The 14890-nt window shown below is 37.1% G+C and overlaps 1 protein-coding gene across 2 annotated transcripts in view; it reads right to left on the reverse strand.

Moving 5' to 3' along the window:
* Positions 1-14890, reverse strand: part of CLIC5 (CLIC family member 5) — a 70091-nt gene that overhangs the window by 15022 nt on the left and 40179 nt on the right. For both annotated transcript variants that reach the window (XM_087919404.1, XM_087919405.1), the window contains exons 2-4: positions 10267-10376; positions 9922-10047; positions 8611-8717 (exon numbers count right to left, since the gene is read on the reverse strand). In XM_087919404.1, coding sequence (XP_087775530.1) covers positions 8611-8717; positions 9922-10047; positions 10267-10376 — 343 coding nt within the window. The remainder of the gene's footprint in view (positions 1-8610; positions 8718-9921; positions 10048-10266; positions 10377-14890) is intronic.

Below are 14890 nucleotides of genomic sequence, written 5' to 3' on the forward strand. Positions count from 1 at the left end.
AGTAGTGGAAATTTTGAGTAGTTCAGCGAACCGGCAAATACCACCTCTGATTGGAGATTTTGCAGTATCCTTCCCCTGCCACACCCACAGAATCAGTAGTAAAAAAAAAAAATGGATCCCACCACTGGAATGTTTGTTAGCATTGACTTATATTCTATTGCATTCACCTTTATTTTATGAAACACCTAAAACAGTATAGCAATATAATAACTAAACAAAGTGCCCATATAAATTTACTGAATATATGAAGCAATACAAAAAATAACTTTTAGAAACTTTTTTACTTGCTTTCTACAATCTCAATTAAGGAATTAGAGTTGGAAAAAGCTGGATAATATTATAATAAGGGCACTGTGGTGTTGAATACAGACTGTTTTCAAATAGAAAATAAAAATAATTTTAAACCAAAGATTTACAGTTCTATAACTAAAATGGAAAAACAGAGTGTACATTTTTGTTAATTGCAATTATTTTGCTCACACATATCCACATCCAAACAGCTTGTTATCTCATTTTCTTACAGAGGCAAAGAAAATGTGTTTTTATGATTGACTCTTTATTGAGCAGGTCATAATCCATGAAATTCAATGGAGTGTACAGAGTTAGGATACAACACTAAAGCTGGTTTTTCCTACTCCTCCATTTTTATTCCAAATGTTTCAAAGATTTAGATCCTCTGCATAATTGGTTAGATACTTATTTCTAAAAGAAAAGTGTTATGTTAATATAAGGCGAAACTATTTTTGTGGAGTTCAAACCAAGATGTGTCTAGCCCAGTTCACTGAAACCGTATTTTTCACAATAAGCTGGCTGTCTCTCCATTCATCATCTGCTGTACAACTCAACAAAAGCTTTAGGCCATTTTCCCACTATACACCTAGGGTGTCTTTTGGCATCAGCCAGCCATCATTGAAGGGATACAAAGCCTGCCTCATTATTATAATTTTGGCAATATAATGGTTGGATGACTTTGGAAGTCACTGGGGGTGGGTGGGGGGTGGATTGTCTTAATGACATTTTTAGCATTACATTTCTGCTTTGCCTAAAGCTTTGAGGTTTGATGAATCAGACGAATTACAAGAGAAGTTATTTTGGAACAGCAGCAGGGTTTTGTTTTGTTTTTAGTTATTATTGGCAATTTTCTCATATGGACGACAATATGAATTATTAATAAGGTTGGTTTGCAGTAAGTACCTGTAGTCCACTTCAGTAGAAGGGGCCACGGAGGAAGAAATCAGCATGACTAAAACTAGTAGCCATTAAGCAGGGGTGCACAATCTGGAGCACCAGGGGTAGGTTTGGTTCTCCAAATCCTTGCAAATTTTTCATCCAATTTTGTGGTAAGTTTTAACGTGACAGAAGGAGAAATGGCTTTAAAATTTCCAAAGTTGTACTTCTATGTCCCACTTTCTTTCTGAAACACCTGGAGCACCAGTCAAAAGCAATAGCTCCAGCTTTAAAAAGTGCCTTCATTCCTGTGTCACATTCAATGGATTACATGAATAAGCTGGTGCAAAATGAAAATCTGGAGTGAGTCCATTATTTCTTCTTCTAAGCATTTTCCAACATACTTTTGAGAGGCTAAATCAAATGCTTTTTCTGTGTTTTTGTCTTATTTAACTCTCCCATTTTAAGTAATGATACCTTCATAAGTGGGTTTTTTTTTTAATCATTGGAGGACAGTATGATTGCTTTACAACAAGGAGAAAAAGAGAGATGAAGAAATACTTTTTATTGCAATATCTGTGAAAAAAATAGAGCATTCTTAAGATGGCTTCCATACAGGGGGTCAAAGGTACACAGAATTCTCCCACTCCATTTTTGCAATTCCCTACCTAGACATCCACTGGAGGTAAGTGAGGGAGGCAAGCAAGGCCCAATTCTGCCCCTTACATACTCAAGTGCAACCATGACAGGCTGGTGCTTGCATCATGACACATTTTGCTATGCTAGCATCACTGTAGTTAAGAACAGATGCCAAATGAATCCCCCAAACCTTTTAACTTTACATACAAAAAAATCTACCCTTTTGAGAAAAACAGTTTATTGTAAACCCCCAGACTCCTGAAATTAGAAAAAGGAAGAACCTAGTTTTGCTCATTTATAAGATGGAGCCTATCCAGTATACACCACAATCTTTGATCCTTTAAAAAAATATGATGTGCAACCCCTGGGAATAAAAAGTTGCCCATCCTTTATACATGGAATTGTCTCAGAAAGAATGATTGACAAGGTCAACTTTTCAGGGGAAGTGACTACATATACACCATCTGAGAGAGAATTCATAAACAAAGGGATATCAAAGGCTGATAGTTATAATATCAACAAAGTGCTCATTCATGCATAAAGCAAACAGGGCACATTTTTATAGTAAAACCATATATAGCGAAGGAAATTGCATTGCTTTTTTCCACCCCAGCCCAGCCTCCCATCACAGGATTGCAGAGTTTCCAGTATGTATGAGGACAGTTTTCTCCATTCGAGCATTACTTATAACTGCAAACTTCATGTGATTCAAGTCCAAAAATCAAGTTGCCTGGACTTCCAAAAACTTGGCATGCCCCAAGGGATTCCTTCACAACAATCACTAAGCACAAATTGGGCTTGAAATAGAGAACTATCTGGAAGCTAAAGCATCTTGAGGCAAACCTTGAATTTATTCTAGCCCCACTTGGCCTTCTAAAGAAACTGTCACTCGCAATCTTGGTTTGTTGATCTGTTTCTTTAAAGAAACTGTGTTTGATAGTTTGTGCCTTTATCTGCTTCCTTTCTTTACACCACATACCAAGTACTAATGCAATAAAGGAAAATCAAGTCCTAAATATAAAGCCACTGCAATTTATAAATGAAAGATGATCATTACAGCATTCCAAATTAAGCTGCTCTGTGTTTACACAGTGTGCAGTGTAATTTAAATGATCAAAGAACAACGGGGGATACCTTGAAAATCAGGCATCCAAAGCAACTAGAATTTTTCCAAACATGCTAGACTGCAACCACGAGAGAATAGAAGTGCTTCTAACATCTTTGGCCTAGACTATGCTGCCCCCTTGCGTCTTAGCAGCCGTCCAAATTGCTTTTCAATATTTTTACTAGATTTTGAATGGCTCTTGTATTTTATATGTTTATGTTATTTTTAGTGTACGAAGAAAAAGATAATAAGAACCATTAAAAAACAACATACTATTTATTGTAAGCAATGCATTAACGTATCATTGAAAGGGGCTTTTATAACCCCATAATAGATATGAGTCCTTCATACTTCTACACATGCAAGGAAGTCACAGGTATATACCAAAGTACCTGACAGACCCAGCAATTTGTTTTTTTAAAGCATTTCTCAGTATTCCATCATTAATATTATATCAAGTTTAGTTATGCTTCCCAGTGTGTGTGTGTGTGTGTGTGTGTGGTGTTTTCCTGGGAGGAAGGAAGGAATGGGAAAATGTTGGGAGTGATGTCAAAAGTATATACACCAAGCAGTGTCACCCAAAGCATGAAGGTCAACTTAGCTGCCCTGCTAAAGCAAGCAAGCACTTACTGTGTATCAGACAGCATGATTTAAAATTTCTGGAGATATCAGCAATAGCAAAGACATCAATTCATCCTGCACAGCATAAGACAATTGTAAACCATTCCTATATTTTACCACATACAAGGGTAGACATTATAAAGTGCTTGTGGGGATGATGAGTCCCCTCAAGTCAGGTGACACTTAGCATGCTACTAAGGAAAACTAGAGACCAACTGTAGAATAGATTACAATCTGCTCATGTGTGAATTCCATGACAAATATAGTAGAAGAACAAAGCCAACTAGTTTCCATAATAAGATCTGCAGCATACACCCATCATTTTTAAAGAGAATACTAGGAATCACTTTGAAATCCTGAACTTCATAGGTAGGGAATTCGAGGAACTGCAAAATCAAATCAAATAATTTGTTAAGGATAAATGTAGAAACTTCCAAAAAAAAACAGAGTCATGTCCTGTCTGCCTCCTGGTGGTCAATGCAACTGCTAAAGACCAAGAAACAGAAGAAAGCAAAAAAGATATCAGAACAAATGGTGTGAATTGAGGCCAACCATGAAAGTCCACAGCAGATAGTGGTGTGAATTGTCAAGAAAGAAGAAGAGCTGATACAAAGGACAAAACCTCAGGAAGAAACTCAACAAAGAGAGTCAAGGAAGAACTATAGTAGCCTAGGTGTTCTTTTCTTTAACATAATCCTAAATTCATTCTCCAATATTTCTGGATTGAGCAAAAATAACTTTCTCTGAAACCTTTGAGAGCCAGTTAGTGCCAATGGAATTGAGCTAATGGAACAGTTTCCAATGTTGCTCTCCTATCAGCATAGTTATCCTGGGTCCCAATAGGAAAGGAGGGGTTTTAACAGGCTTCTCTCTCTTATCTTTGCATTCCTGCCCAGTTACTTCTTTCTCTTGCCTCATTTCCATCTTCCTTTTTTTACTTGCCTACTGCAAATGCAACAACCACTTCATTGCTCCTGTCTGTTCTGTTCAGTTTTCTTGCTTGCTTGCTAGCTGGATAAGGTCTATGTGGGCATTTCTGTGTTTGCGTGTCCAAGAGTAGATTGTGTGTGAGAGAGAAAAGTTGGCTGTGCATATGGGGATCAATTAATTTTATAAATGGGTATCTCATTCTGCATATAATTAAATAGTAATTAATTAAACTTTCTGCCTTTTTGGTATGTAGTTTCTTGTAACACATCCACACATTCATACACTTCTTTGGAGTATGAGGAATAGTAATAAATTCAGAGTCATCTTCCTTTTGGTTAAATTCAATTGGGGCAACATAAGTGATCTTAGATTTATATTAAGTACAGAATGCATCACAGGTAATAATATAAAAGTATTTTCAAAGGCAGCAAAGAAATTGAAAACAGACAGCCAAGATTTAAACTTATTTATGATTAATGGCCCAAGATTAAACCAAAGCTCTTATTTATAATTTATGATACTATGTATTAATTTACCGGAACAGGGGCTATTTTATATATTTAATTTATAATTTACCATTCTGGCTCATGGAAGCTTACATCAATTATCAATTTTATCAATGTTCTCATTCTCTCCCCAGAGGGCCTTGTAATTTTTTCCATATAAGAGCTAAAGAATACTGTAACCATAAACCAAAGAAGAGAAATTAAAGCTGAAAAACAATTCCTTTCTACACATGAGCAGTTTATGATTACTTGCTTTTCCCCAGCACAAAGCTTTCTGGGAGATTTGCATAAATTCTGTTCATTTTTCCATGTCTACTATAAGCTTGTACATTTTCAAGTCATAAGCAGGTCAAGCATAAAAGGGAAGTAAATGAAGCCACCAAAATCTTTTTCTTTTTATCATTGTGTAAATGTACTTGCTAGAAAAAGTGTCAGCCTGCCATCTTATTTTTACCCCCTTATGTCTCAAAGCAGTTCAAAATTAAAGAAATTGAATTGTATAATCTAATGAAAAATGTATGATCTTCTATGAGATCTGATAATTATTTAAAAAATAGAGGGGGAACTATTTATGCAACACCACAGAGGGAAGGCCTGGATGAAGAAATAGACAGTTGATGGCTTTGGGAATATCCTCAAGCTATACACCTAATCTTTCTGGGGGAATAAAAACTCATTTGGAATACAACCATATACAGAACAGAATTCTCCTTGTTTTGATCCTCTGGCTCCCTCTGTTGCTTGCTTAATGGGATCAATGGGAAGAGGGCTGCCATTTTCATGTGGCTTGCCTTGCCTCCCTGGCCTGTCACAGGATGTGCACTTGTGACCCTGAATGGTCCACCTTCATAAAACTTTTTTCTCCACTGTGTTCTGCTGTGCTCAGACACCTAACAGAGAATAAAACTCCAAGTTTTGAGAAATATTTGGGTGGGAAGAGGGAGAAGAGATATCCATATTTGTGCTTTAGTGATTCAATTTGGAAAAATGTGCATTTTGCAAGGCCTGAAAATCAAATCCATACACTGAAACCTCAAACCCTTTTCCTGAAAATAAAAATGCTTAGATTCTGACCACCTTAATTCATGATGCACACACTCCTTCTGCAAGGTTGCCAAATGTTAACTCTGGCAAAGTTCCAATAGTGAATTTCTCCAGGCCCAGTTCTTTTCATCTGAAGCTGTGGTGACAGAAGAAATTGTATTTGGTAGAATTCCCCACTCCATGAAGCTCAGAAGAGTACAGCCCTAATTACAGCCTGTTAACCCAACCTCTAGTTATCATAAATGGTTTAGGAAGTTGATAACTGTGACATGCACTGCGGCTCAAGCACTGCGCTAAGACAGATGCAATTGATTTGCAATTGACTCAACATGTTGTGTGAACCTAGATCTTGTGACTAATTGAACAAGTCATACTTCAAACTAATCATGACACAGTCCCATATGTGATTCCAGCAATTGCTTAATTAAAGAAGTAGCATAAGCAGAATCTAAATATTTGTAGTCATCTTGTAAATACATCCATGTCAGCAGGCCTAAGCTGGAGTAAAACTCATGCAACTACATGGGGAAACATGTCCCACACCATTTAACCAACCTTATTTTGCTCTATATAGCAGCAAACAATTAATCCATTTATCATGTGGCCATAATATTCGTTAGATCAGCAAAAGGAGAAAGTTTTAATTAATGTCAATTTAATGATTTAATGTTCTTTTATTTTGGGGGCTTGATTTGAATTCAGGCCAGGCCTGAAGATTCTTCTGGTCAGACAGCTGGAAAGTCCAATGAAAGAAACCATGCAGGTGGTCTTTCAGTTCAGTTTGCAGTGAAAATAACCCAGTAAAATACCTTAATGAATGCAGCCACCCACATTGGGCACCCTTTAAAGTAATTTCAGAAGCAAATTGAAAAACAGCCTCCAATGAAATCAAAGGGCTAATTCTTCATGCCAAAGTAAGTACAACATTAAGAAGGATTTAGTCAACTGGAACGATCTTGATGATGTATATGTTCCTCCTTAGCAGCAAATAAACAATATGGCTGATAAGTATGAATAAGTTGTAGCTGTTCAGTTTATTTATTAGTGTTTAAAAGGCTATACTAACCTGCTACATCATGAGGGAGGGGGAGGGAGGAAGGAAGGAAGGAAGGAAGGAAGGAGGGAGGAAGGAGGGAGGAAGGAAGGAAGGAAGGAAGGAAGGAAGGAAGGAAGGAAAGAAAGGAAGGAAGAAAGAAAGAAGAAGAAAGAAGAAAGAAAGAAAGAAAGAAAGAAAGAAAAAGAAAGAAAGAAAGAAAGAAAGAAAGAAAGAAAGAAAGAAAGAAAGAAAGAAAGAAAGAAAGAAACTAACTCTAGGGGACACTCAAAGAGAAGATTCTAAAAAAACTGATTTTGAGTATCCTCCCATGTGTATCTTCCTAGAATTCTTTATTCTTGGATCAGAAATGAATATATACTTATGGCAACTACAGCACTAGGACTATACAGAGAATGTCAAAGCAGAGTCTATGATGGTATGTGGTGAAGATCAAGCCTTAGAAAAACCTGTTATTAAAATGATTTGGGTGATGTTGGGGGGTAGATGGAATCAAGTTGGCTGTAATTGAACTGGCTTGAAATAATAAATATGCACACTTTCTTTAAACACAGCTTGCCACAACTTGAAAATCTGGAATCAATTCCCTCACTTTCAAGATGCTAAAAAATTGTGGAACTTTGATATGTGTTTGCTTCTGGGTTTACAGTCCTAGCCAGGCTGCTCCAGACTTTTCAATTTGTATATTTCAAGGCAGCAAACTTAATCAAACAAAAGAGAGAAAGGACTGAAAATGAATTCCTGTAGGGCTCAACTGAGTGAAAGGAATTTTACTATCCTAATGTGGATTCACCATCACATTCATATTATTACCATTAAACAGAATTATGTTCCTTCTTCTACCATCTAAAAATGGGGATGTTAGACTGAGTTGAGAATTTGCCAACATTCATGATTTCTTTATGAAAAGAGGTAAAAAAATAATATAAATAAAATATCAAATAATGCAAAACATGAAACTGCAAATTCCTTCAATCCAAGAAAAGGAAGAGGAATTCATTGGCAAGGGAAGCGTACAAGGCATCCTTCATTCTCAACAGCATTCTGCCCCTATCAGGATATTTTAAGAGCCACTAACATCAATTCACAGTCTGATTTAAGCAAAGTTTACCCAAAGGTGACTGATCTATCAATGTAGAATAATTATAAGAATAATTATTCTTGGCCCTTGGAAGAAGTCCCTGCAGCTTAGACATTCAGCAATCAAATCCACATCCAAATTACTGTAAGAAAGCAACATGAGATATGAACAAATGGCAATAATACACATTCACAAATGGCAATAATATTTCTTCTTCTATCTATGAAATACACTATGGATACATGCACCAACTAAAATTGCCCATTTGAGTGACCATTTTCATGTGCCTAATGAACTGCCAAAAAGTGAATGAAGAGAAACAAAGGCTGAGGATTGGGGAGCGAAGCAAAATGTAGACGTTGGTCATGAAGAAGTGAAGAGAATGCTTCATCATCAGAGAAAGAGAGTGTTCTATAGATCTGCAGAGGAAGCACATGCAGTGGCTTCTTCTCTCACAACTTACTGTTATTGTCCTGCTGCTTTGTGTTTTTGATAAAGGCAGAGAATTTGGAGAATATGTCTATGCCTGCAGTATTAGATTCACGATGGTTGGCTGAAAGCTTAGGATATCTGTAAATAGAAAGAGGTGGTTTTTAAAAAATAATGTTCCCAGGAAGGTAAAAACAAAACTTCACAAATACATGCACACACAAAAATACACCATTAAAAGACACATTTTGTTCCTGGCAAGTGCTGCTAGAACACAAAACAACATTTCTGAAGATCAATTTTTATTTTAAAACTGCCTCTTATCTCAGCATGTCAGCCTTACAGGACCCTGCTGAAAATGAGTGGTGCCATAGGAAGCCAACTAGTTTTAAGTCACACCGCCGGGGGTTTTATGACAAGGTTAATTGCACCAATGCTTAAAGTCAAAGAAACCAAAGAACTGTAATTTTATATCAGAACAAGCCATATATCTTCAATGATATGGAGGAGTTTGGCAGTACACAGCTTCATTTCATTGTAAATGTAGCCTATTGCTTAATTCCCTCTGCTGAAAATCAGTCCAAGCTATAATAGTCCTTTTCAGTGTAACAACAGGAAAAAAAAAAGTGGAGGGAGGCTCCCAGTATGTGTGCACTTAAAGAGATGTGTGATTAAAGTTCTACATAGAAATAGAATTTTGAAAAGTGTGTTGTAATTCTTAAGAAGTTTCCTGTGGGCTGAGAATCATAATCTTAAAAAATTAATCAGATTTTAGTATCTACTGCCAGCTGCAACCAAAAACTTTTGAATAAAATTTACAACTTACAGTCCCTGAAATCAAATGCATTTATCTTACAGACCATAAGTGTGTTGGTAAGTGATGTCATGTTTTATACTGGGGGAAGAAGTATCCCACAACTCAGCATGACATAAATACTCATACTTACATATGCTGGGTCTAACACACTTGAATGACATTCAGCTACTGAAGAAATGAACTAATTATATAGTTTATTTGGATGATTATCTGAGTTTATTTCCCAATTGGAGACCCAGGAACGGTGGTTTAATTTGAAGCAAGATACTTCAGATGAACATTTTTAAAAATAGAAGAACTCATGGCTAAGGTTTCTGGCCATCAATTCAAACTCAAATAAATATGACTTCATAGGATAGAGAAAGAAGATACACATTTAGAATTGTTACCTGACTGACAATCTATGAGGAAGGCAAACTAATTATAAGCAAAGTTATTGATATATTTGTCATTTACTTTTATATAGTGCCTGGCAATTTTAACATAACTCTAATAAAATATTTCAGAAACAAAGATAATATATATTACTTTGGAGGTGAAAGAGTTTCCTCTAAAAATTCCTCAATCTTGTTTACATCTGTCTTGACTTCTCCGTTAAAAGTCAGAAATGGTGGGTGGGTCCCAGGAGCTAAATTATGTAAATCAGCAGGCTTTCTGTGGAAACCAAGAAGAATACATTAAGATATGTTTAATCATGTTGTGCTTTTACTTACTCATAATGTTCCTCTTTGGTAATGATTCATTGTTTCATTCTTTCTGAGTAGCATAAATAAGTCCCATAAAGATGGGAATAAATTAATATAATATCATTATACAAACATTCTTCCAAGAGGGCCAAAAACTTATAGTATTACTTTAATTGATAATATTTACCTTTTCAGATCAACTGTGGTTACATTAAATACAACCCCTTTGAGCCAAAGTATCATGAAAAGACGCTGTGAGAATGGACAGTTCCCAATACTTTCTCCATCTATGCCAGCCTACAGATAATAGGAAATCAACAGAGAATTAAACAATTAATTACTTTAAGATAAAAAAAAGTTTGGCTTAACAATAAAAGTAAACCCTGGATTCTTTTAGGATAACTACATGGATTGTTTTTATTCATTCTATTCCGAGCATATAAATCGTTATTGTTTGTTTTTTCCAAACAAAACTCTGGCTAGAACAGAGGTATTACATATCATTGCCAGCCAATGAATTATAAACTGTCAGTGAGCGTTCACTAGACTTGGAGAGAATGGATCAGATTTTGTAAACGGCTATTAAACAGATATAGCATTAAGCTTGAAGTCAAGTTCAGGCAAGAAAAAAAATGAAGGGAAATTAGGCTTTTTAGGGAAAGAGATTTGTTTAAAAAAATTCCTACACAAAACTCAAGGTGTTAGGTATCTCTGTTGTAATTGTGCTACTTCCAAGCTGGCTTATTGATGTCTGTTCACAGTTCCCACAGTTTTCCATTTTATTTGGCATATGGGGACCCTGGGAGTTACAAATTTAAAAAAAAAATTCTATAGAAAACAGGAAAAGATCCTCTTTGTCATTTGTCTCGCCCTCCTTTCATGCAGTCAATGGTTTATTAATTTGTCTAAAGTCAACAAAATAAAAATCCTTTGACAACTGGTGTCTGATTGCTGCAGGAAATGCAAACAGACATGTTTGGAATCCAACCCAATAGGAGTGATGAGGGAAAGAACTCTGATCAAAAGAGTAACTGAGCCCATGGAGAGTAGACAGGTTTCCCCATCAGCTGTTCATAGTGGTCCCCAAATGCCCGGTGGGATGAGGAGAGAGAATGCTTAAAGGAATGCTTGAGCTAAGTAAGTCTAACAAAGGCAAAAACAATATTGTAGAGATACACTGAAGTATGAATAAATTTGGAAAGTTGGAGAAAAAAGTCCCTTAAAAGATCACAAAAAGAATTCCTCCCCTCCAGGATGAAGCAACATGCCATGTCAGGATATTTGAATGATGGTACAAAGGAAAAAGTTCCTAAAGGAACATAGGACATAGGACTAGTACACAAAAACATTAGTTGATTCACTGGGACAAATAAATTATTATATATGGTGTGTTATTGTGGCAGTGATGGGATTCAAAATTTTTTACTACTGGTTCTGTGGGCGTGGCTTGATGGGCATGGTGTGGCTTGGTGGGCGTGGCTTGGTGGGTGTGGCAGGGGAAGGATACTGCAAAATCTCTATTCCCACCCCACTAACCTGTTTTCCAGCTCCGTTCTCCTGTGCAGGGCAGCAAAAGAAGATCCAGCCAATCAGCTGGGACTCGGGAGGTAGAGAATATATGGGGGCGGGACCAGTCAGAGACAGTATTCCAAACTACTCAAAATTTCCACTACCAGTTCTCTAGAACTGGTCAGAACCTGCTGAATACCACCTCTGTATTGTGGCAGGTAAAACTGTTGTTAGGAAGACTTTCCTATTTCTATTTTTTTATATATATATTTAGTTTGTTTGTCAAGCATGTATGAGAAAAACGAGTATAAGTATGAACATAACATATAAGCATATAAGTATAAACAGGTATAAGTATATACATAATAAAAGAGTATGAATAAATGCATGAATGGGAACAGTAGGACAGGGACAGTAGGTATGCTGGTGCACTTATGCACGTCCCCTTACAGACCTCTTAGGAATGGAGTGAGGTCCACGGTAGACAGTTTAAGGTTCAAGTTTTGGGGTTTGAGGATGTAACAACAGAGTCAGGTAGTGAGTTCCAGGCATTGACCACTCTGTTGCTGAATTCGTATTTTCTGCAATCGAGTTTGCAGCAGTTTACTTTAAATTTGTATCTATTGTTTGCCCGAGTGTTATTGTGGTGGAAGCTGAAGTAGACATTGACAGGTAGGATGCTGTAACAGACAATTTTGTGCATTAAACTTAGGTCAGACTGTAGGCGGTGTAGTTCTAAGTTGTCTAGATCCAATATTTCTGTAGTTATACAAACAATGGCTTTAGTCTGACAAGATTCTGTCTGCAAGTGAAGAACAATAAAAGAAACTACTCATAAGTAACCCTGAAGGTTTTTAAGAAGAGACTGGATAACCATTTGTCTGAAATTGTATAAGATTTCCTGCTTGAGCAGGGGTTGGTCCTTTCTAACTATATTATTCTGTTATTCAGGTATGGTTCTTGGGGCCTGACAGAATCTTAAACCAGGCAATCCTTGTCAACATGTTTTGATTCCTCATGAGGAAAAAAACATAGATTTGTCTTATTATAGATTCTTAGCTAATCCTTGAGAATACTGTGGTCTGAGAGTTCTAGAAAAGGTCAATCAACATGTCCCAGGTGGAAATTTGCAGAACAATAGCAGCAGAATTTATTACCCGTGTAAAATTTCAGGTTTTCCGCCCCTATTCCTAAAGGTGCTTATGACATCTTTGCTGTTTTCACCATAGACATTTACTTTCATCATCAATGAAATCAAAATTCTGGAAGGGAAATAAAGTAACCTTTCCTTTAAAGACCTAATATTGAATCACTATTTGCTGAGCTGTCCGTACAGGGCCTCCAGAATTAATACCACACCTTCAAACTGCTCTAGTTATTCTATGAAACTAATACTCTGTTTTTCTATTACCTGATAAATTCTTTGAACATTTAAAAAAGGTTCAAATATAAAGAAATTCTAAGTATACATAAAATCTGATAGACTGCTTTCTATATTAAAAAACAATTAATGACCCATGTAGGCGTTTTTTCTTTATTGTACGGTTTGCTGCTGGAATTAAAAATTAAAACAAAATTTTGGCCTGCAACCAAAAATAAATTTAAATTGAAGTGAATTATGTGGCTGGATGCTACCGATCACCAGACTACATTCTTTCCTTGCTCCCAACTTGAAGTTTACTTTTTGTAGAAAGTTTAGAGACAGTTCAGAAATATGTTGAGTGGACAGGAAAAGAACCAAAAAAGCACCCTTTGAAGCTCTGAAATGATTCCAAATCTTTGATAAAATACATATTGGAAGAGGTCAGAATAGCTTTGATGTGTCCATTTTGGTTACTAACTGAGGATTCAGCCAAAGCAAATGCATACTGCATGTAAGGGTGACTGTGTGTCAACGATGAAATGTTTTTTGATACTGGCAGTCATGAGCTCATGCTAAGCACGCCAATATATCCAATGCTCTGTCAGCTACAGACCAAAGGGATGGAAATGAAGATAGAAAAATGTTTGCATTTTTCTACTCTCTCCTAAAATATAGCTCCCCTTGCAGGAAAAGAGAAATTAATTTAGAGCAGCTCTCATGCTGTCCACATTTCTGCCCTAATTTGGGGATGTGGCAGAAGATTGTACAAGGATTGAATCCAAAACTCCTCACATCCTATCCAGGGCTCTGCATCTCCTTTCATAACTTTCAAAGATTGGAATTTTCCAACCTCAGAAAGCACCAAGGAAGAAATCTCTAACCTTGTGGGGAGATGGCGGCTTTCCACTGCTGTGGTCTCAAAGGCCACATAATGGCAGTCTAGAACGGGGTGCCAAACTCAAGGCCCATGTGCTGGGGTGCTTAGATCTGGCCTGTGGGGCTGTCTTAGAAACAGCAAAGGACCGGCCCACTTGGCCTCTGCCAGCAAAAATGGAGCTCCGTTTTCGCTGGCAAAGAATTGCCAGAGGCCATCGCAAATGAAAATGGAGCTTGAGAGCCTATTTTTTCTGGCAGAGGACTGCAGGAGGCTGTCACGGGTAAAAACGAAGCTTGAAAGCTCATTTTTGCTGTCAGAGTGCTTGGGCCAACACAAGCACCCCCAACACGAGTGATGTTGAGATGGACATGCCCCCAGCCCTCCCAAGGTCAAACACAACCCTGATATGGCCCTCAGTAAAATAGAGCTTGATATCCCTGGTCTAGATAGTATTACCTATTAATTATCAACCACTGAATAACAATTTGAACTATTAAACAATATCAAAAGTTCACCCTTTTAATTGGCACTCTAACCTTTTTCAACATACATGTTGTTTAGTTGCATACACCTGCAGATACATTCCTGTTCTAAAGTTGTTAGAAAAGAGCATTAACGTGTTTATAAGAAAGAGGGAAAGCTGTACCTCTCCCAAACATCTGTTTGAGTAATACAGGTAGTCCTTGACTTATATGTTAACCACCCCATTCGGCATATTCAATCAAAGAACCTCTCAGCTCCTTTAGATTGAAAGATACCTCTAGGTACAACAGAAGCAAAGTCAGTTCTTGGATTTTGTCACAAAACCCCACATAGGTAAAAATCCCTTTTCCCCCTCCAGGCCACCTACAATTCATCGTTAACCAATTGGGTTCAGTTTGGGTTTTTTGGGGGGGGAAAGATTGTCTGTGCTGCTCAAACATTCTATAACTTGACCTTGGTGCCTAAACATCTTGCATTCTGGAGCATCCCTCCCTCCTTAGGAATTCACCTACGTCCCATACACAAACCTGCTGTTTGGCAAACTGAGAACGACAGCAGGTGTAACTATGGCATTGAGTC

Source organism: Pseudonaja textilis, chromosome 1 (genome assembly GCF_049901715.1).
Source record: "Pseudonaja textilis isolate UNSWEBS1 chromosome 1, rPseTex1.2, whole genome shotgun sequence".
Classification (NCBI taxonomy): domain Eukaryota; kingdom Metazoa; phylum Chordata; class Lepidosauria; order Squamata; family Elapidae; genus Pseudonaja; species Pseudonaja textilis.